Source organism: Citrus clementina, unplaced genomic scaffold, assembly GCF_000493195.1.
Source record: "Citrus clementina cultivar Clemenules unplaced genomic scaffold, Citrus_clementina_v1.0 scaffold_5, whole genome shotgun sequence".
Taxonomy (NCBI): Eukaryota; Viridiplantae; Streptophyta; class Magnoliopsida; order Sapindales; family Rutaceae; genus Citrus; species Citrus x clementina.
In genome coordinates, this window is record NW_006262201.1 from 12,192,119 (window position 1) to 12,214,961 (window position 22,843).

The 22,843-nt window shown below is 33.4% G+C and overlaps 1 protein-coding gene across 4 annotated transcripts; it reads right to left on the reverse strand.

Moving 5' to 3' along the window:
• Positions 1 to 9,728: 9,728 nt before the first annotated feature.
• Positions 9,729 to 13,918, reverse strand: LOC18042496 (probable plastid-lipid-associated protein 4, chloroplastic). Of its 4 annotated transcripts, none has more exons than XR_002905674.1 (7): positions 13,551 to 13,918; positions 12,599 to 12,712; positions 12,337 to 12,435; positions 12,210 to 12,249; positions 11,750 to 11,819; positions 10,569 to 10,636; positions 10,058 to 10,079 (listed from the first exon to the last, which is right to left on the reverse strand). XR_002905674.1 is itself a non-coding variant. In XM_006431884.2 (6 exons), exons 1-6 carry the CDS (start codon positions 13,848 to 13,850, stop codon positions 10,007 to 10,009), a joined length of 729 nt encoding a protein of 242 aa, XP_006431947.1. In that variant the 5' UTR covers positions 13,851 to 13,918; the 3' UTR covers positions 9,729 to 10,006. The 4 variants fall into 4 exon arrangements, 1 of the variants encoding a protein (XP_006431947.1); XR_002905672.1 differs by having other exon boundaries at positions 12,134 to 12,249; XM_006431884.2 differs by lacking the exon at positions 12,210 to 12,249 and having other exon boundaries at positions 9,729 to 10,079; positions 11,745 to 11,819.
• Positions 13,919 to 22,843: the final 8,925 nt, after the last annotated feature.

Consider the following 22,843-nt stretch of genomic DNA (forward strand, 5'->3'; position numbering starts at 1 on the left):
TAGGGCTTGAAGAAGAAGAAGAATAAATGGTACTTGGACAGCGGTTGTTCAAGGCACATGACCGGAAACTATGCATGGTTCTCAAGCTTTACCAAAATTGAAAATGGTGGAGACGTATCCTTTGGAGACAACTCAAAAGGAAAAATCCTTGGAATTGGAAATGTTGGTAAAGTTTCTTCAACTCTAATTGAGAATGTATGTTTGGTTGAAAACTTGAAACACAACTTAATTAGCATTAGTCAATTATGTGACAAAGGTTATAAAGTTATCTTTGATAAATTTAGTTGTGTTATTGAGAACTCATGTGATGGCAAAACCTTATTTGTTGGAAATAGATGTGGTAATGTTTATATCATTGACATAGAATGTGCATCTACTCTTGATAAATGTTTTTCGGCATTGCATGATGATTGTTGGTTATGGCATAGAAGGTTAGGACATGCAAGTATGGATTTGATTTCAAAAATTTTGAAAGATAATTTAGTTAAAGGTCTTCCGAAAATTGGTTTCCAAAAGGATAAGATTTGTGAAGCTTGTCAATTTGGAAAATAAATTAAAACTTCTTTCAAGAATAAAAACCATATTTCTACTTCAAAACCACTTGAACTTCTTCACATAGATCTTTTTGGGCCATCTAGATATGCAAGTCTAAATGGCAAATATTATGCATTTGTGATAGTGGATGATTATTCTAGATATACATGGGTATTATTCTTAGCCAATAAGGATGATGCTCTTGATGCTTTTAAAGTGCTTTGTAAGAAATTACAAAATGAAAAAGGGCATGGTATTGTATGCATTAGGAGTGATCATGGAGGAGAATTTGAAAATCATGCATTTGAGAGTTTTTGCAATAATCTAGGCATTGAGCATCAATTTTCATCACCTAGAACTCCACAACAAAATGGAGTTGTTGAGAGAAAGAATAGGTCTATTCAAGAAATGGCTAGGACCATGTTAAATGAAAATGCATTACCAAAATATTTTTGGGCCGAAGCCGTCAACACAGCTTGTTATGTTTTAAATCGGGTGTTGATTAGACCTAATCTTAACAAAACTCCTTATGAGCTTTGGAAAGATAGAAAACCCAACATTGGATATTTTAAAGTTTTTGGATGCAAATGTTTTGTTTTGAACACAAAAGACAATCTTGGTAAATTTGATCCAAAATCCGATGTTGGTATTTTTCTTGGTTATTCAAATTCTAGTAAAGCTTATAGAGTCTATAACAAAAGAACCTTAGTTGTAGAAGAATCTATGCATGTGACATTTGATGAGTCTAACCCCTCCTCTACGGAGAAAGTCGTTGTTGATGATGATGCAGGAGAAGAAGAACAAGAAGAAGAAGCATCAAATGACAAACAAGAGGATGCACCACATGAAATTCAAGAGGAACATCATGAAGAACTAAATGCAGAGCAAAATAAAGGTACTTCTCAAACACTCCCCAAGGAGTGGAGGTATGTCTCTTCTCACCCTAAAGATGTAATTTTAGGAGATCCCTCACGAGGTATTACAACTAGATCATCACTTAGAAATACTTGTGAGCATAATGCATTCATCTCTCAAATTGAACCAAAATCCTTTGAGGATGCAGAAAATGATGAATCTTGGATTATGGCAATGCAAGAGGAGTTAAATCAATTTGAAAGAAACAATGTGTGGGAATTAGTTCCTAAACCTGAATATCAATCTGTAATAGGTACTAAATGGGTGTTTAGGAATAAGATGGATGAATCCGGTGTGATTGTAAGAAATAAAGCTAGATTAGTGGCTCAAGGCTACAACCAAGAAGAAGGAATTGATTTTGATGAAACCTTTGCTCCTGTAGCAAGGTTAGAATCCATTAGGATGTTATTAGCATATGCATGTCATAAAGATTTTATTTTATTTCAAATGGATGTGAAAAGTGCTTTCTTAAATGGGCATATTATGGAAGAAGTGTATGTAAAACAACCCCCTGGTTTTGAAAATGAAAAATTTCCAAATCATGTTTATAAGTTGCTTAAAGCTTTGTATGGTTTAAAACAAGCACCTAGAGCATGGTATGATAGACTTAAGAATTTTCTGTTGGAAAATGACTTTTCAATGGGTAAAGCGGATACTACTCTATTTGTTAAGCATAAGAACCAAGACATACTTATTGTTCAAATTTATGTTGATGATATTATTTTTGGTTCTACTAATGAGTTGTTGTGTAAAGAATTTTCATCGTGTATGAGCAAAGAATTTGAGATGAGTATGATGGGAGAGTTGAAGTACTTCCTTGGACTTCAAATCAAACAAAACGAGGAAGGAATCTTCATAAATCAAGCCAAGTACGTAAAAGATCTACTCAAACGATTCGGCATTGATGACTCAAAGACCAAAAATACACCAATGAGCACAACAACCAAGCTGGACAAAGATGAAAAAGGTAAAGAAGTGGACATCAAAATGTATCGAGGTATGATCGGATCCCTACTTTATTTGACTACAAGTAGACCCGATATCATGTTTAGTGTATGTTTGTGTGCAAGATTTCAGTCATGTCCCAAGGAATCTCATTTGCTCACTGTTAAAAGAATTTTCCGTTATTTGAGTGGAACCATAGATATTGGCCTTTGGTATCCTAGGGGAACTCATATAGATTTAACATGTTTTTCGGATGCGGATTTTGCTGGTTATAAAGTGGATAGGAAGAGCACTAGTGGAACTTGCTATATTCTAGGACACTCTCTTGTTTCATGGTTTAGCAAGAAACAAAATTCTGTCGCACTTTCAACTACCGAGGCTGAATATATAGCTGCCGGAAGTTGTTGTGCACAAGCTCTTTGGATGAAACAAACACTTAGAGATTATGGCATTAATCTTGAACAAATTCCTATTAAGTGTGATAACACTAGTGCTATTAATCTTTCAAAGAATCCCATTCAACACTCTCGAACCAAGCATATAGAAATAAGACATCATTTCTTGAGAGATCATGTTCAAAAGAGAGACATTGCACTAGAGTTTATTTCTACGGAAAAACAACTTGCCGATATTTTTACAAAACCTCTTTGCGAAGAACAATTTTCCAAAATTCGACATGAACTTGGGATGATGAAATTTTCACATTAACATCTTCATTCATGCTATTGAGTCTATTATTATTGATTGATCTATGACTTGATGCTTTAATTTCTATGGAATGCTCAATCGTAATATGCATGTAATGTGTATGTATATTTGAAAATGTATGAATTAATTATTGCAATACATATATATATATTCATGAATTATGCATTGAAATGGCACTCAAATCATTTTGGATCAATAAAATGATCTTGAAATGTATTAATAAGTAGCCAAATATCAAAATACATGTGCGAAATCATAGGTTGTAGAAAACGGATCGCCGTTATTTAAATAAACGGCTAACCGTTTTGGGCAGAAACAATGGAACGCTTTCTGGAAGCTATCGGTTCGCCGATATCTGTCTATCGGCTCGCCGTCCTGTTACATTTTTCTTGTGTGGACTCTCTGGACCCTATCGGCTCGCCGTTATTGATATAAACGGCTCGCCGTTTTTATGAATTTGTTTTGAGGACTCTCTGGACTCTGTCGGCTCGCCGTTTTCTTTATAACGGCTCGCCGTTATCACGCGTTAATTGAACAGTCCTTCGTCTTCCTCCTCATTTCGGCTTCTCTTTCTCTCTCTCTCTCACTTCAACCCGCGACTGCACCAGTTCTCTCCTCTCAAATCCATCACTTTTCTTGTAATTTTTTCACCAAATTGAAGCATTACAAACCATTTCTATCATCTCTAACACCTTTTAACCGATTCAAATTCCTTTTTTTTTCTTCAAATTTTGAAAAATCTCATCTTGAAACCCTAGAACCGCCGACTCTCATTCGTTCACTTTGACCCAAATTTCTTCGTCTTTCCAACCACATTTTCACCCACAAATCACTATCTCATCTCTAAAACTTCATTTTCACAATTTTTCTCATCCATGGCGGAACGACCTCCAAGGCGTGTTTGAACCAAGCACACTGCTTCACGCCGTTCCAGTCCACCCAGGTCTCCTCCTCAAGACTTCGAAAGTCTTCATTTTCCCGATGCTACCTCTGCTCAGCGATTCCGTGAGAAGTTTATGGGTAAACCCGTAACTCCCTCTTTTTCTCTTAACATTTCGGAGTTCTCGGATATTTCTGTTTGTGGTCACTCAATTACTCAAATGCTTAGTCATTGGAATCAAGCTTTAAGTGTTGATGAACCTATTTATGAAAATCTTGTTCGAGTCTTTTATTCAAACATAGATTTCTCCTCTTCTAGTCGTGACGAGCTTCATACATTTGTAGGAGGTATTCGTATTGAGCTTGATGAACCCGAATTATGTAGTATTCTAGGAATCGCTTATGGAGGATTAGATCTGTACACCTCTAGGAAAGAACTAGAGTTCAGTAATTTTCGTCATGTGGATGGTGTACGGAACATTTGTCGTCGTCGGGATCTTTCCGATGACATCTGCTCTTTGTCCTTTAGGTCTCAACTCCTCCCTTTTCAGATTCGAATACTTCACATTATTCTCCAACACATGGTCACTCCTAGACAGGGGCACACTGATGAGGTCACTAGGCTTGATATTGGTCTTTTAGACTCTCTCATCCGTAGACGCCATGTGAGCCTATCCTACACTATTATGTGTCATATGCTGTCCACTCCTAAAGTCTCCAACCGATCCCTTCCTTATGGCAGCATCATCACTAGGATCCTGAACCACTTTCATGTTCCTATCGTCGAGCCTGTTTTTCTCGAAACTCGTAAGCTCGGTCGAGACATTATTTCTGCCATTGGTTTCTTTAAGAAGCGTGGGAAATGGGAAAAGACCACATCCTTCAAAAACGAAGCCACACTGATTGCACCCGAGGATGATCGCATGCTGAATGATGTCTACTCCGAGGATGAGCTGCTTGATTTCCGTCTTGGGGCTAGACCGCGTGTTCCTCGCCGAGCAGCAGCACCAGCAGCTCCTGTTTCACCAGCAGCAGATGCATCTCAGGATGACGAGCCTACCGAGACTGCCGTCCCTCCTGCGGCATCAGCTGTTCCTGAGGGTCGCTTCCAGCAGCTTCTCGACCGAGTAGATGCCCTGTCCCAGCAGCAGCATTAGCTTCGATCTGATTTTGCAACCTTTCGGGAGCAAATTTCTGATCAGCAGATGGAGTTAATTGCAGGACAGCGTCACATTCTCGGCCACCTTGGATATGACCCCGGCAGTTCGTCTTCACAGCCTCCATCTTAGTTTTCTCTGTCCCTATGATATTCGCACAGACATTTCTCATTTCATGTTATTTGCCTTATGCATATGATGTTATTTATTTTGTGTTTATGCTTCTGATATCTCATGTTGGACATGTGCTCTTGATTTATGCTCAAGTTGTTTTTGGTATTATATTGATTATATTGCTCTTTCTGGAAGTGTGAATTTGTTGGTATGGAGGTTGGTTGATATGGTGGTATATTTATATGGAAGTGTTTCTCTTTTTAAACTTTGTGTGTTGTTGAGGAAATGCTCATATTTCAGGGGAGACTCTGCCCAAATTTCTCCAAACATAAGTCATTCATCGCGTCTCTTTCTTTTTGATGATGAAGGGGGAGAGAAATTGGCAATTGGCAAAATGCGAAATTGGTTTTGGCAAAATAGTATTGGCATGCATGAGTTTACTGGCATAAATTTCGTGTTTAAAATTTTGAGATTAACAATTGAATATTTTTTTTAAGGGAGTTAACAAGTCTTTCAAAATTTCACTTAGGGGGAGCACATATTTAGGGGGAGCAAAATTGCACAAATATTTTCTTGAAAAGTTTGTCATCATTGACATAAATTATTCCTTATTGATTTTGATGATAACAAACATGATTAAGATTGATTAATTGTTTTAAAAGCTCAACATAATTTTCAACATAATTTTCATCTATTTTGACAAGTTTCATAAAGTATTTTTATAAAGATTTGGAGACAAAACAGTCATCTTGCAAAATAGTTCACTGCAGCAGTTTTTGTGGAAAACGGCGATCCGACATCTGTAGTAAACGGCTCGCCGATTTCAAGCAGAAATGGAGATTAGCCTCTGGACGAAAACGGCACACCGACATTTGTGATAAACGGCTCGCCGATATCAACCAGTAGCCTCTGGACCTAAACGGCGATCCGATATGTTGATAAAACGGCTCGCCGATATCAACCAGAACTGAAGGGTAGTCTCTGGACATTAACGGCGAACCGACATGTGTGATAAACGGCTCGCCGATATCAACCAGTAGCCTCTGGACCTAAACGGCGATCCGACATCTAGATAACGGCGATCCGACAATTTGAAAAATCAGCCCAACAGTCATATTGACCAGTCAAACGGCGATCCGACATCTAGCTAACGGTGATCCGACAGTGTGCAGAAAGTCAATAACGGTTAGTTTTCAGCTGCATCTATAAATAAGCTCATTCAAATTCAAACAAAGATTGAACACAACACGACCATTGAGCAAATATTTGAGAATACAATCTTCATAGAGCTTAAAACACATTCTCTCTTCATTTATTCACAAATTGGGCATTGATTTGTAATCTTAAATATTGTGTGAGAGAAAAACAATTTGTAATCTTTTACTTTGAGTAATTGTAAGTGTTGGGATACACTTGGGTTAAGAGATTGGGGATAATCTCTTGCTGTAAAGGTCCATTGACACCTTGGAAGTCAAGTGTAAGCATTTGAAGCCTTGGAGGCTTACTTAGTGGAATCCTCAAGCCCGGAAAGCTTGGAGGCGTGGACGTAGGCGAGGTTGGCCGAACCACGTAAAAATCTCGGTGTTCGAATCCCTCTTCCCTTATCTTTTTAAATTGTGATCATCTTAATTGTTATTGCTTTGAATTTGATTTATAATTGCATTAAGATTTTCTTTAATAAATTGAATAATTTTTTAGAATCCCAATTCACCCCCCCTCTTGGGTTGCATACTTGTATTTCAGCCGAGTCCACTCCACCTTCTTGACAATTTTCTTGAGGTACCAAAATTGTCCACACCTTCAAATCTTTGTGCATACCAGATTGGATACACCTTTGACTTGAATTCTCCACAAGCCAATAAAATCATTCTCCCATTAATTTTTCAACATCAAACTTCAACCAAGTTTGAAAAACACCAGCTGCTGACATATTTGTTTCCTATTCTCTTCACCACAGATTATTTGGATTGGCTCCCACTGCTTCATGTGAACAGTACCGTATACGTGAATAGTACCCCGACATCAAAACTTCAATCAATGGCTCTGATACCACTGTTAGGAAATTGAACTTCCTCTCAAGATCACTCCAAGCAATTTATCAAGCAACAAATTAATAAGAAAATTAAATGGAGAATACACTAATCAAACAACACAAGATTTACGTGGAAAACTCCAAATCCGGAGAAAAACCACGGCCGTTGTCACAAGACAACCAGAGAAAAATATTCACTATGTAAAAAATTATTACAACCACTCTCAGAAATAATTTTCTCTCACCCAAGCCCCAAATACATAATCCTGAGAAATACCCCTTAACAAAGCAAACTCGTAATACCCATATTGAGGAGCCAAATGCTCCTTCAATATAACTACATGCTTAAGAATATTTCTCTCCCATGTTGGAAGCTCTCAATGCTTCACTTGCATTCACCAATTGAATGCTCTCAATTGGATTGCTTCTCTTGGAATTTGGATGCCAAGCTCTCAAATGAGAGCTTCCTTTTATAGGCAAGATTTTACCTAAAATCAAACCAATTTTTCAACATTCAATAGCCACCATTTCAATAGTTTTGACCACTTCCAATTGCTTATCAAACTTCTCGACTATCTCCAAATTGAATTCAAATGATATCTTCGAAATTGACTTTTCAACTCTTTTTTTTTTTTAATCAATTTTCAACACTTTAGACTTCACCCCAGTTACAGAACGAAGAAATTTAAGAGAAGGGTACAAATCAGTAATGACAAATCCTGCAGCAAGCGGCAATATTTCCTCAACAAGTGGAACTAAAATCATCTTGATCTTTGCACTTGTTACCAAATGCTGCCCTAGAAATAATAGCACTAGTCACATCCCTCAGAGGAAGAAATGAATTCAACAAGATTTAATGCCTCTTCTACTTTTATTAATCTGAATGATTGCGCGCGATTTCTACTTGAGAGCTCGAATACCGTAATCTTCCTCAGGTTTCGCCAGTAATCGTTACAAGGAGAGAAGGACATACTTGAAGTTGAAAGATAATTACCTCAAAATGAAGGCTCGCAATTCGAGCAACAAATTAGATCAAAGGAATCGGCACTAAGCAAGAAGTGAGCTCAAAGATTCCGAAACACAAACGTAAATTCACAAAACTGCAAATCTATGATGAACGCCAAGATCAAAATTTATGAAGAAAGGGAGCTGAAAAAATAAATGAAACGTGAAATTAGATGACAATGGATCTGCTTCTTCAAAGGAGACAATGAAATTGTTACTAGAGACAGCTAGAGAGAGAGAGAGAGAGAGAGAGAGAGGGAGAGAAAGCCACGAAAAATATCTGCCACGAAGAAACGAAGAGGAAGAGATTTACGGTGCAACTCTGTTTCAACTAAGTCTAAGAATGAATGGAGTCACTTGCAAATGGTAAGTGAAACGGCAACGTTTTGAAGAAGTAAAAAAGGAAAAAAAAACAATACAAAACGATGTCGTTTTGTTTAATTTCGGGATTTGACCCGGGACAAATATCAGTACTCCTTTTCAAAATGAGAAAATGCTGACTGGTAGCTTTCCTAGGACTCTAGGGCCCTGAACATCACTCTTAACGAGTGCTAGTGTTTGTTTCCTTTTCTTGTTGTCTTTCCTTAATCTTTAGTGGTTGGTCAGAATTCTAAACACAAAGTAAGAGATTACTCAGACATAGAGGGGTCATTAACACAAGGGAGAGTGAAAGGTTGGTGAGTGACTTTAAAGCAGGGTGTTGTTAAATGCTGAAATGAATAGCTGGCGTTCTGATTAAGCAATGGAAACAGAAGAATTAGTACGGATGTGTAGAGCCATAACACTTAAAAGGAGAGGAAGCTGAACAATTTATTTTTCAAGACCAAATGAAAGAAGGGATCTCGAGCTGTAGTTGGCTGTCTAGTTGGGAAGATTCTTTTTGCGAGAGGGGTTAATCGCGAAGGGCCGAAAATAGCTATGCATCAAGCTTGGCGTACAATACGAGATTTTAAGATTGAAAGCTTAGGAAGTAACATCTTCTTGTTTTAAGTTCTCTTTAGAAGCTGATAAAAAGAGAGTTCTAAATGGAGGATTGTGGCACTTCGACAGAGCTCTCATGGTGCTCCAAGAACTAAGTGGCATTGGTAGTATCAAAAAGCAATCTTTCTCTCATGCTTCCTTTTGGATCCAGATTCATAATGTGTGCCACTGATGTGTATAGATTTTAGTATAATCAGGGAAATGGGGTCAAGAGTGGGGAAGGTTGAAGATACAAGAATGGATGCTCAAGGTGAGTGTTTTGGGGAATTTATGCGCATTCGAGTCTTAATGAATATCACCAAACCTCTGAAGAAGCTTATTGTCCTTAAACAAGAAGGTGAAGAAGGCATTCCGATGCCGGTTTTGATATTTATTTACCTTTTATTCTATTGAGACCTAAAATAGTACTTCCAAAACTTATAAAAATTTACTACATAGTAAATGTAATTGTATTTCCTTTCATGCGTAACTGTGTATTTAGTATTTTGGAATACCCTTGATACGTACTGTACTATACAAATCATATCATTCATGGCATGGATTACAAAAGTTATAAATTAGAAGTTAAACAAAGTACTCACACAAACTGTGCGCTAGCAACAAAGCAGAGTAAGTATATTTTCAGTTTCCTCGGCCAATTAGCAGCTAATTGATTGAGCAGATTTGATTTCAACTCTGGCAATCTGAAAATTTACTTGTGTGCGCTTCAATGATCCCTTTTTTCGCTAAGGCGGCGTCAGAGAGGAACTCTATAGGACGGATCCACCATTTTTAAAATGAACAGATTCCCTCTATTCCCTCTTGAGATTCTTAATTAAAGAGAAAACATGATTCAATGTAAATAACTAATGTTTTGCAAATATATCATCATCAAAGAAAATAAAAATAACAATAGAGAGCAGTTTTTGCAAGACTTATGATTAAGTGATTGTAAATTCAGAATGCTAGAAAAAATGACACAGAACTTAAACTATAGTTAAAAGACCGAAAACTTGATTATCGATTAGTGCATTTAGTAGTTCCGCGAAGGCTGGTTTTTTTTTGGGGGGGGACATTCACTTCAATTTTGAAAGCATTATTAAAGAGCTTTAAATGGGCATTAGATTTTTAATCAAGCCTGTAAAACAATTGAACTGAGCATACTATCATTTGGTATAGAAACGTCGAATTATATTGATAGTTGTTATCCCAATTTTAGTACGTGTTAACTCAAAATCTAGCAAATAAATAGATTTTCCCCCTATTTAATTTGTATATGTGACAATTTACCGTATTAGCTGGAAATTTGCACTTCATACCTTAACTCCTCGTCCAAGTATGTAATTTCCAATTGTCCACGCCCGCTACCAGGTGACTTAATTGGTATCTATGTCACAATAGATTAAGGTTAGTTATTACATAAGTACATATTAAGAAAATAGTGCTACTTTATTATTATATTAGAATTTGCACTTGCTCAATGCTTCTGCCATTGCACATACAATATTTACACCCAAATGGAGTAGGTTCAAGAGACACAATATTAAACACAATCTTAAACACACATTTTTAACCATCAGATTACAACTCATTCAAGGGTTCAGATTAAGGCTGACATGGAATATATTAATTTTAAAAACTAATTAATTAATGTTGGTCCACTATGGTAATAAATTATTTACTTATTCTTCTCTCTTACATTTCTCTATTTTGTTTCTCTCTCTTCCTCACTGCCGTAGATGAAACAAAAGACTTCTAGTTCATGAAGATGCAATTTCTACTTTTATTAAGCTTGCAAGATTCAGAAAGGACATTGTGCTGATTAATTGAATTGAGTTTATTCAAAATATAGATTATAGGATGAATCATTACAGAAGGAGGAATAAAGCCGCATCTCCCACCGCTTCTTTAGCCTCTTCAACAGAAGGATGATTTAGGATCCAAACTCACAAAATTGGATGGGCTGATCCATTTTTATATTCTCTAGCAAGATCTGTTTTTAATCTTACATGCATTATTAATTCATTCTGCAAGTTGGTTAAATATTAGCATCATGGATATTCATTCTGTGGCAATGTACAGCACGGTTTATATTCCTGAAATTTTAGAAAGATTTGTTCAAGATAATTAAAAAAAAAAGGTTAGATTTATCCTAAATTAATTTGAAAATGAATTTAGAGCACTTATCAATTGTAAATTAGTTTGAGATAGAAGTCTTTCAGTTCTCTTACATTACAGAGGAAAGGGAAAAAAGTGGAGGAACACCTTAATAAAAAAAAGAGAAGATTAGGTAAATAATTTATTATCATAGTGGACCCACATTAATTTACTAGTTTTACAATTAATATATTCCATGTCAGCTTTAATCTCAACCCCTTAATGAGTTGTAATCTAATGGTTAAAAATGAGTGCTTAAAATTATGTTGAATATTGTGTCTCTTGAACCTACCCCTATATATATATATATTTGAAATTGGATACTGCATATCACATACCAGACCTGCAATCCTGAAATAGTCAAATTTAACAGCCACTCTTTTAGAATTTAGAGGTACCAAGTTCGCTGTGGCCTGCAGAAATATTGATACATTGATCTCAAACACGATATTAAATAATATATAGCATCATAGTAAATTAAATTGGACACATGTACTGAGTAGATTTTGCTAGTCAAAGAAACTAGCAAATTAAAACTCAAATTGGATAACAGTGGAATTGCTTTCTGGCAGAATCAAAATGGACTAGATGGAGAAAAAGAAGGATTTAAACATATACACTACTCTGTCTTTAATTTGTAGCTATCAAAAAATAAAAATTCCAAGTATTACAAATTATATAATATGTAAACAATAAATGTCAAAGAAACTAGCAAATCAAACCTCACATTGGATAGCAATGGAATTGCTTGTTGGCAGAATCAAAGGGACTAGATGGAGAAAAAGAAAGATTTAAAAATATACCAGTCTGTTTCATCTTTTTAGCACTACTCTGTCTGTGTAGCTATCAAAAAATAAAAATTCCGAGTAAATTATATAATAGGCAGACAATGAATGTCAACTGATATTATTGAACAAGAAAAATGATCACCTGATTAAAAAATGGCCAAGTTTCTATATTTTGAGCTCTCAATGTGTCGATATTTATTGCCTGGTAGATTTTTCCATTCGGTCGCAGGAATTTTGGTCTCTGTCACATCAAAGTGATGAAAATCATTTTACTTTAATGCTAGGAGAACATTTTACTTTAATGCTAGGAGACTTGCATATAAATGTTAAATCTAAAGGAAAAAAAAGTGTAACTAAAGCTAAGAACTGAAGCAGCCGGGGGGCGGGGGGGATGAAGATCCAACCTTTGTCTGCAGAAGTGATTGAGATGTAGTATATAAAAGCTCCCATTTCCCATTCAGTAAGTTAGACTTTAGAGGTTCCTTTATATCATTCACTGCCTCAAGTTTGCGAGCAATCTGATCGAAAAAAGAAGTTTTACAATCCCACTATCAACAGAAAATTTCAAACAAATTTAAGTACATAGATAAAATTTAAAGAAATAATTCATCCTAAAATTTCTTTCTTAAGTGACACAACTAAAGAATTTTGAAAATGGAATAACTTATATATACATCTTCAATAAATCAGCAGCTAATAGAAATTGTAGAGTAAAATGATGAGCCAATCTCTTCCTTGCATGCTGTGCAGAGTAAAACGATAAGCCAACCTCTCCCTTGCATGTTGTAAAGAGTAAAACGATGAGCCAATCTCTCCCTTGCTTGCTGTGCATGCAATGAACCATAGCCGATCTACAACTCTAGATATTGCTCCTAAATTTAGTTTTCAGTATAGTACAACTAATGCCTAGAAATTTTCAGTATCATTTGTGAGCCATGGCTCCCTCACCATCTGATTAATTACCTCCGATTAATTGTTAATGAATTAAAATTTTCAACCTCTCTAATACACATTAATAACTAATTTACCAGGCCAAATTACTTATGAACTGCCGCATCGATTCATATTAATCCAAATTACACACATATTAATCGCAAGCCAATAAAAGGGGTCCCCTCATATAAGTACCCCCCCAAAAAAAAAGGTAAAAGCTGCAGCATCATTTCTTAATATTATTGTGATATTAAATATTCTTGCTTTTCATTCAAAATTCTCTGTTTATCATCCAAATTTAGTTCATAAAAAGTTTTCTCATCATTCATTTTTCCCTCACTTTCTCATACTACTTTCTTTGCTTCCAAACAAGCTAGGTATATCAATTTATAAAGCTCAAAGAAACAGTATGAATAAAATCACCTGATCAACACGTGATTGGTCCTCAGGAGAAGCCTCGGCGCCACGATCAAGAGGCTTTATTGCCTGGAAAAGCTCCTCCTTGAAGCTCTCAACTCTTTTGTTCGAAAATCCTGAAAAGAAAGACACTCTATTTCTCCGTTTGTCGGAAACCGAGGAATTCAATGGCTTTTGGTTTCGGGGGCAAAATAACAAATGGGTTCTAATTATAATATTTGGTTTTGAATAGAATAAATTAAGCGAAGAAGAAGCGAAATCAGATGAAAAACAAATTAGAGATGAAGAAGAACAAGTGATAGCCATAGATGACGATGAATCATTGCATGATACAATAGATTTTTTAATTTTATATATTTTAATATTTATTTATTTTAAATGTTAGTTTTAGTGGTTATTAATGGAGAATGAGCGAAAGTGACTCGACTTAAGAAAATCGAGTGCCCTCAGGCCTCAGCTAGCACTCTTGTGGGCGACGAGAGCGTGCGTGTCGTTTTGCTTTTTCACAACAGTCAAAAATGACTGCACAGGGGTCGAGGTTATAAAATGTGGCAAAATTTTTAAATTATTGAGTTTTTACTTTTTAATTGGTTAATCTTTTAGAGCCCTTTCGAATTATTTTAAAAAAATATAAACGTAATTTTAAAAAGTTAAAAATTAATTTTAATATTTAATAAATTTTTTAAAAAATTATTTTTGACAAAATTAACTTATCTTACAATAAATTTTAAAAATAGCAAAAAAATAATTTTAAAAATCTAATCACTTTTATAAGACATGAGTGGGTCGTCCATGATCGAATGACCCAAATCAATCTATTAACTATCCACCCAAGTGGAAGTTGCAGAGTTTGAACACATAGGGATGGTTGTAAATTTGAATAAGAAGTTGATGAAAGGTTAAATAACTTCATTATCTTAAAATTCTTTTAGTTAGCCGATTGCATTGATTTTGGTTCTTACTCTAGGCTTTTCGACATTTCTGTGATTGCCTTCTGATCCTAAAAATAATAATTAACTCTATAAACGATCATAATTTAACTTTCATCTAGTGTGCAAGTACATTAATTATTTTTGTGGGGGCTAAAATTTCCTTCACAATTATGTAAATAATTGTGTGAAGGCAGTCTTCTCTCTTGAAATGAGAGTGGAGTGGATATTTCTTATAATTGGGGAATGAAAATAAAATGTGTGGGTTCCACACAATTTGGGAATAAAGAATGAAAATGAAAATGAAGAAATGGGAATGAAATATATGTTTACTTTTGTATCCCTTTACGTTTTTTATATTTTCCAAATTACCCTCATTCAAATCACAATTAATTTTATTATTTTAAATGTCATTAATAAAAATTATTATTATTATTATTAAATTTTATTAACTTTATAATTTTGGTTATTATTAATTATTTTTATTAATATTATCATTATTAACAATAAAAATAATGATAAAAATAATAATTAATTTATCATTATTAACACTATTATCATTATTGTTGTTGTTATTATTATTATTATTATTATTATTATTATTATTATTATTATTATTATTTGCTCGAGAGTGTACTGAGTCAGAAAAGATATGACCCCACTCCACTCTAATAAATTGCACTTATGTTATTAGTTATGTTCTTATGATTGTCCTACGTGGACTATAGACTCGAGAGCGACATATTACATAGCTCGAGATCATGAAACTTTTGTGGAGTATCATTAGATGAGTCAAGGGATGAGATGAATATACGTGAGGAACAACTCTAGAGTTGAAGTAAAAGGAATATACACTTGCAAATTGACTTTATGTGGTGGTCGAATCCTTCTCCTTTAAGATGTTTTCTACACAATTAATCTTTTGGGAAAATTACCCTAACAATTAATCTTAATCCATAATAAAATTAATGGAAAAATTATTTTAATTTATACAATTAATCTTTTGGGAAATAAAATAAAAAATTTGTTAAATTGTATTTATTACTAGGAGTGGATCCATAACCCTAACTAATTCAATTTCATAGTTTTTCTTAAATTAAATTGCATATTTTTAATTTTAATTTTAATTTTTTTATAAACTTAAATAAAAAATTAAATCATTTCTCTTTGAATCGACCTTGGGCTCACCGAATTATAATATAATAAGACACTCTTATACTTGGGAGTTATAAATCACTTTTAAGACATGTCAATGGGGCAAAAAGAAGGAATACAATATTGTTGGAAATGGTTAGGTCTAAAGTAAGTCTTCTGGTTTCTTATTGAGGAGATGTTTTATTGATTGTTGCCTATATACCTAACCAAGTGTCCTCTAAATTAGTCGATTCTACACCTTATGAGTTATGGATAGGAAGAAAGTCCAATCTAACTCATATGCGACTATAGGGGTCTGCAGCCTACATTCACAAACCATCTCATAAATATGAAAAATTGGGAGCATGAGGTAAAAAATAGATTTTTATTAGATATTTTGAATGTTTCAAAAGGCACGTGTTCATTGGTGAACGTCCAGATGAAAGTGTGAGTGAATTAGAATCACGAGATGTCACATTTATGGAGAATGAATTCCTTAGCATTAGAGAAGTTGGCAGAAACATCTAATTATGTACATTGGATAGTCCTCTTGATTATGTTACTTTCAATATGGGTGTTGATGGAAATACAAAATTTATCGAAAGGAAAATGATAAATAAACGAAAGGAAGACTAAAGGACAACAGAAACGGTGGCGTGGGCTTGTCATTTCACGCGTTCCCTTAGGCCAATTTGGAAATGCATGGGACCACAATAAATAAAAAATAAAGAATAAAAAATAGAAAAAAGCAACTCAAATATCTTCCTTTTATCTTTTTCCTTATACATTATCCACTTGTTCTCCTCCCTCCCCAGCCACTCGTTCTCCGGATTTGTTTAATCCCCTCCACTTGTTTGAAAACGATAGCACTTCGTTAACTTCGTCCCATTCGTTAACTTCATCCCCATCACCATCCAACGCTACTGGTAGTATCAGAACTCGTCCCCAACGCCTGCTGACGATCGATCTACAATGGACACGATCGATCTACAACGGAGCTGCCACCAACAGAACAACCGGAAACGAACAAACTTCCCCTCCGTTCATACATAATCAATATTTTGTATCAATTTTTGTCAAATAATTAAAAAATAATATTTTGTTTTGGATTCTGTGAGATATTTTATTTGTGTATGATAGTTGTGTGAAAGGAATAATGATAATTATGTAAAAAGAAAAAATTAATCAAGTGATTTGTGATAATTTTTGTGTGATAAGTTGATTTGAAAAATATTGTATTTGTGATAATTTTTGGCTTTGAAATGCCCACTGCTGAAGAGTTCATTAAAATGAGACATATGTAGAATACAGGCAGTTTCATTTACCAGTAAATAAACATAAGATTCTAGACATGCCTTTTAACTCTTTTAAGAAAAGTCAAGTTACAATAACTCCGTGCATTCAAAAGGATATTAAATAAAAATGTACATTGAAAATTTAGTCTAGAATATTTATGAATGAAACTTACGGAGGCAGCTCTTTCAGACTTCAATCGCTTCTCGACAAAGTTAGTAAGTTTCTTTGCATAAATTTCTCCAGCATCACTGTCTAAAATGTTTATTTGTGATAATTTTTGGCTTTGAAATGCACCGAATTTTTGCATAATAATTGATTTGAATAGCTTTGCATTTTGCATAATATTTAATTTAAGAAATAATTAGTTTTGTTTATACATATTAAGAGGATAGTTACTGAATTTTTTAACTTCTCCATCTATCAGTTCTAAATCTTAAGATACATGGTTAGAAATTTAAATTTATTACTAATATTAAGTAACATAGTTCTTACTAATGTTTTTGTATTTTGCATATAATATCTTATCTGAATTTTTTCAATGTAGAATTCAAATGCCTACTCAAAGATGTTATGTTGTTTTCAAATGACGAAAGCCGGACATATATAATTCTTAGCTTGAATGCCAGATGCAAGTAAATGGATTCAAAGAGAATTCTTGTCAATCTTATAAATCTTTGTTGGATGCCGAAATAGCCTACAATGATTACAAAAAAAAAAGGCATGAAAAATTGCCAGAGACATCCAATATATTAGAAACTACAAAATTTATTGTGGAAACACTCAAAAAGGGGGTGCAAATTGAAGTGCCTACATGCGACAAAGTTGTACAAACTGATAAAGGCATAAATGGTTGTATTATTCTGCCTATATTATCCATTGTATGTTGTATTTTAGGAATAATCATTGCTATATGTATTTTGCATAAATGAAATTGTACCTCGTGTTATGTATAAATTTAAATAATTTAAACAAAGTGATTGTTATGTATGAATTGTAACGTTTAACTGTAAGAAGGAATAACTTTTTCCTCTAGACCCTATGCATGTCTAGAGATATTATGTGTATCAAAAGAAACAACAATAATGCAATGATACACAAGTCGCCAAATCTAACATATATCATTGATCCATCACTACAATTTCAAACATTTAAAGTCAAATCTAACATAATTTCAAACATTTAAAGTCGGATCTAACATATATCATTAATCCATCACAATAATTTCAAAAATTTAAAGTTCAATTTAACACAAAACATTATTCCATCACTACAATTTCAAACATTTAAAGTCAAATCTAACATAATTTCAAACATTTAAAGTTGGATCTAACATATATCATTAATCCATCACAATAATTTCAAATATTTAAAGTTCAATTTAACACAAAACATTATTTCATCACTACAATTTCAAACATTTAAAGTCAAATCTAACATAATTTTAAACATTTAAAGTCGGATCTAACATATATCATTAATCCATCATAATAATTTCAAAATTTTAAAGTTCAATTTAACACAAAACATTATTCCATCACTACAATTTAAAGTCAAAATACAAATCAAGCATCATGATTGTTATCTTCATTATACTGCTGCTACTGTAGTAACTGTTGGAAATTCTCACTTTGAGATCCTTGATAGGTCATCGAAGGAAAAATAATAATGTAACTGCGAAGTATACGGTGGGACTAGTTGCTATAATACATAAAAATAAACATCATATTACATTACAGAAATATTAAAATATAAGTATACATTAATGACTTATAAACAAAACTTACTATGTGTCAATTATAAGAAAATGACTGATAAATGTTGCTTTCATTGAATTGGGATGGGTAAATAGGTATCTAATCAAATAATAAAATATATGTAAAATTCATATAAAAATCTTAAAACTAAAATTTAAATAATTTAATTCTTACATTATAATAGCTTATAGTGCCGCATTGGTTGAGATTTCTGTAAATAGTACTTCCTTCATGTAGCGTCTATATATGCTCAATCTTATACTTAGTTACATATCCTCGAAATAAAAGACAAATTCAAAAAATTTAACGTGGCTATGTTGCTCCCTTATGTGGAGATTTCATTAGGCACACGATAAGATGATGGGGCATTTTCTTGTAAATCCTACAAGATTATTAAAAACAATTAAACTAAGATCAAATTAATTAGAAAATAGATCTTTGTTTTAATCATACTTTATTTTTCTGTGCAGTCTTGTTCCTTTGAACGGATTTCGTACGAATCGAAGATTTTTTCCTTAGGCAAGATGGACGGCCTTTACGATGTGTCACTACTAGATCATTCAGTGCAAGTTGAACATTATCGCTGCTACAACTTACTTCACTAGTAGCAGTTCTTTCCACACTCTCACTGTGAATTTGTTTGTTGCTGCTACAACTTGCTCCACCAATATTAGTTTTTTCCACACTTTCACAGCGAATTTGCTTGGGTAGATCCTTCATTGCTTTCTCAATGCAATCCATCACTGTTTTATAGCTATTTTCATTATCAGAGGCTATGTCTGCAACCTCACTGAAAACGTTACACATTTTTTCATATCTTTCTGGTTGGATGGACAAATTCTGCACACCATAACTAACTTTCACCTTGTTATAACATCTCCTCACATCTTTCCTCCACCTTGATAAAATGTATCTTTCTGGAAGTAATTCAACTGGGTTACGCATTAGCATTGCAAGGGCATGCCTGCAAAGAATCCCCATAAACTAGAATTTTGAACATATACAATTAATTTCACACTCAGCTTCTTCGAAAACAACCTCAAAGATGCCTCTCCGACCTTGCCAAAATGATTCAATTATTTTATATATTGATCCCACAAAATCCAATATATCATAATACATCAGTGCAGTCAATTCTTATTGAATTTCTTTAAACTTAGAAATTGTGTACATCTCTTCAACTTACTTCTCCATCTCATATCTTGATACACATGGTGTCCTTTTACTGAAACACTTGGCATTTGCTTGCCATTCTAATTCAGCTTTCCTCCTCAATGCATTTTCATTTTGCTTCACAAATTGTTTCAGATTTGTTTTTGAGTTAACAAACCCATAAAAAAATGCAATTATACTTTCAATTCGCTGAGTTGTTGACATCCCTGTCCAAAAACAGTCTTGATCTGTAAATTTTCAATTGCCTTTTGCATTGCCCTGTCTTGATCTAAAATGATATCAAGGGGAGAATTAGACATGCATGATAGCCACACCTCAAATAACCATGTAAATGTCTTTATATCATCATGTGAAATCAATCTGCATCCTAACAAAATAGATTGTCCATGGTGAGATATAAGTTATGCAACCCAAGAGGGGGGTGAATTGGGTTTTTAAAACTTAAGCTAAGCAAACCACACAACAATTCAATCTAATGTCTTAATAAATTCAAAAACAATAAATTCAATGAAAGCACAATAATAAATAAGTAGGGGAAGAGAAAGCAAACTCAAGGATTTTTACGTGGTTCGGCTATTCCTGCCTACATTCACGGCTCCAAGCAACTCAAGCCTGAAGATTTCACTATCCAAGTCTTCCAAGGTTTCAGAAGCTTACAATTGACTTCCAATGTGTCAATGAACCTTTACAACAAAGAGATTATCTCACAATCTCTTCACTCAAGTGTCTCACACACTTAAACTCTCTCAAAGAGTATATATATAAATTGAAGAACAAAAATGATTCAATAAATGATGATTTACGAAATTGAAGCTCGATATATGTTGCGTGCACTTGTTTATACTTGCTAAGATTACCAAAAACGAATTGGATTTGAGTTTATATAGTTTGATCTAAAAAACTAGTCGTTATGCACATTTTAGTGATAACCGGCTTACCATTTATGGACATCTGGTTAGCCGTTTAATGTTACCGTTACAGCCAAAATTTGAATTCTTGAATATCTAGTATGCCGCTAATGAAATCCGAATAGCCGTTTATGTTCCAGAAGTTTACTGCCTAAATCCGGACTACCATTTGTCAGGATCCGGAAAGCCGCTCGCTACAGTAACTGCTACAGTGAACTATTTTCTAAAATTATAATTTGACTCCAAAACTTTATATAATAGTATTATGGCCCAAAGCGTTATGAATCTTTTCAAATAAGTCCAATTTCAGAATTTCTAAATATTACTTTATTAATCCCAAAACTTTATGAAATTATGAGATGACCCAAAATATGTGAAATTATAGAATGACCCAAAATATTTAAATAGTTTCAAATAAGTCCAAATCCGAAATTCAAAACAATATTTATTAAAATTAAAGATTGTAAAATTCTTTCATTTTAATCCATAACTTGAAAAACAACTTAACTTCATAAAATCATTTTCTTATTATAAAAGCACAATACATAAAATTTTGTTTAACCAACACATGTGGTTTGTTATCATCAAAATCAATATTTATAAACATATAGGCTAACACATGGTGATTAACTTCGACAAAGGGCGCGAATGGCATGTCATACTTGTTGGTCAGATATATAGTGTCAAATGTAAAGACATCTCCAAAATATTTGTAAACTGCCCTACTCCTCTGATATGCCCAAAACACATTCTTTAATCGATCCTCTTCATTCAAATCAATGCTAAAAAATAAAACTCATTACATTCTGCTTGCTTTTCTGGAAGTACTTTAAAAGCGCCATAGCATCTCCTTTCTCAAGTTGTAATCATCTTGTTTTGTCAACAAAATTTCTACAATCTTTTTCTAAAAATGACACATTTTCATACCCACCAGCTCCAACAACAATAGAATTGAAATTTTAGGCAATTATAATTCTCGCACAATCATTCATTTCAATTCGTTTTTTAGCACTTGCACTAATTATGTGATTGCATGGGAAATATCTAGCTTTGTCTGGACTCAATCCATGGTTGTGTTGAAAATTTAAAGTTCGAAGAACCCATTTTCCATCTTCATTTAGACAACCTCCAATTTTTGCATCACAACCATTTTTCACATTAGGTTTCGGCTTCAATGCATTAGCAGATTTACTTTCCGACTTGCCGCTACGCCCACATTCAAATGTCGCATATTTTACAATTCCATTAGTCTTTTTCTTAGTACTTTGAACCTTCACAGGAAACCGCTCTTGTTTACCATAAGCTTTGTAAAATGCACACATTTCTTCATGACTATCAAATAACATTCCAAGAGTTGGCTCACATTTTTCGGTTGCACAATTTCATCTACATTGTTAGCTCTTGTTTCTTGCAACTCTTGAAATGCATGCTCATTTTCCAAATTCTCCATTTCTACAAAACAATTAACATTTGTATTAAAAAACTTATATAACATTTTCGTCCAGTAACAAAAAATCCTAACAATTTAAATATATAAAACACATCCACAAATTTTTATAATTTATTCCATTATCTCCAGCAATTTAAATTAAAAAATCCAAACAATTTAAATATATAAAACACATCCGAAAATTGTTATAATTTATTCCATAATTTCCAGCAATTTAAATTAAAAAATCCTAATATATATAAAACACTTCCAGAAATTGCTATAAATTTAATCCATTACTTTCTAACAATTTAAATTAAAAATTCTTGACAATTTAAATATATAAAACACATCCATAAATTGTTATAATTTATTCAATTATTTCCAGCAATTTAAATTAAGAAATATCCTAACATATATAAAACACATTCAGAAATTGTTATAATTTATTTCATTATTTCCAACCATTTAAATTAAGAAAAATCCTAACATATATAAAACACATTCAGAAATTGTTATAATTTATTCCATTATTTCCAGCCATTTAAATTTTTTAAAAAAATAATAACAATTTAAATATATAAAAAGCACAAATCTACGAATTTTTACAATTTAAATTAAAAATTCTAACCATTTAAATATATAGAACACAAAAAAAACTTTACTTGAATGTACT

Bases quoted from the DNA above. Each gene is read 5' to 3' on its own strand.
- LOC18042496 (XM_006431884.2), bottom strand. From the start codon at position 13,850: ATGGCTATCACTTGTTCTTCTTCATCTCTAATTTGTTTTTCATCTGAT. The intron at 12,713-13,550 runs GTGATTTTATTC...TTTTTCGATCAG, and splicing joins ACCAATCACGTGTTGATCAG to ATTGCTCGCAAACTTGAGGC. The intron at 12,436-12,598 runs GTTGGATCTTCA...TTGATGTGACAG, and splicing joins AATCACTTCTGCAGACAAAG to AGACCAAAATTCCTGCGACC.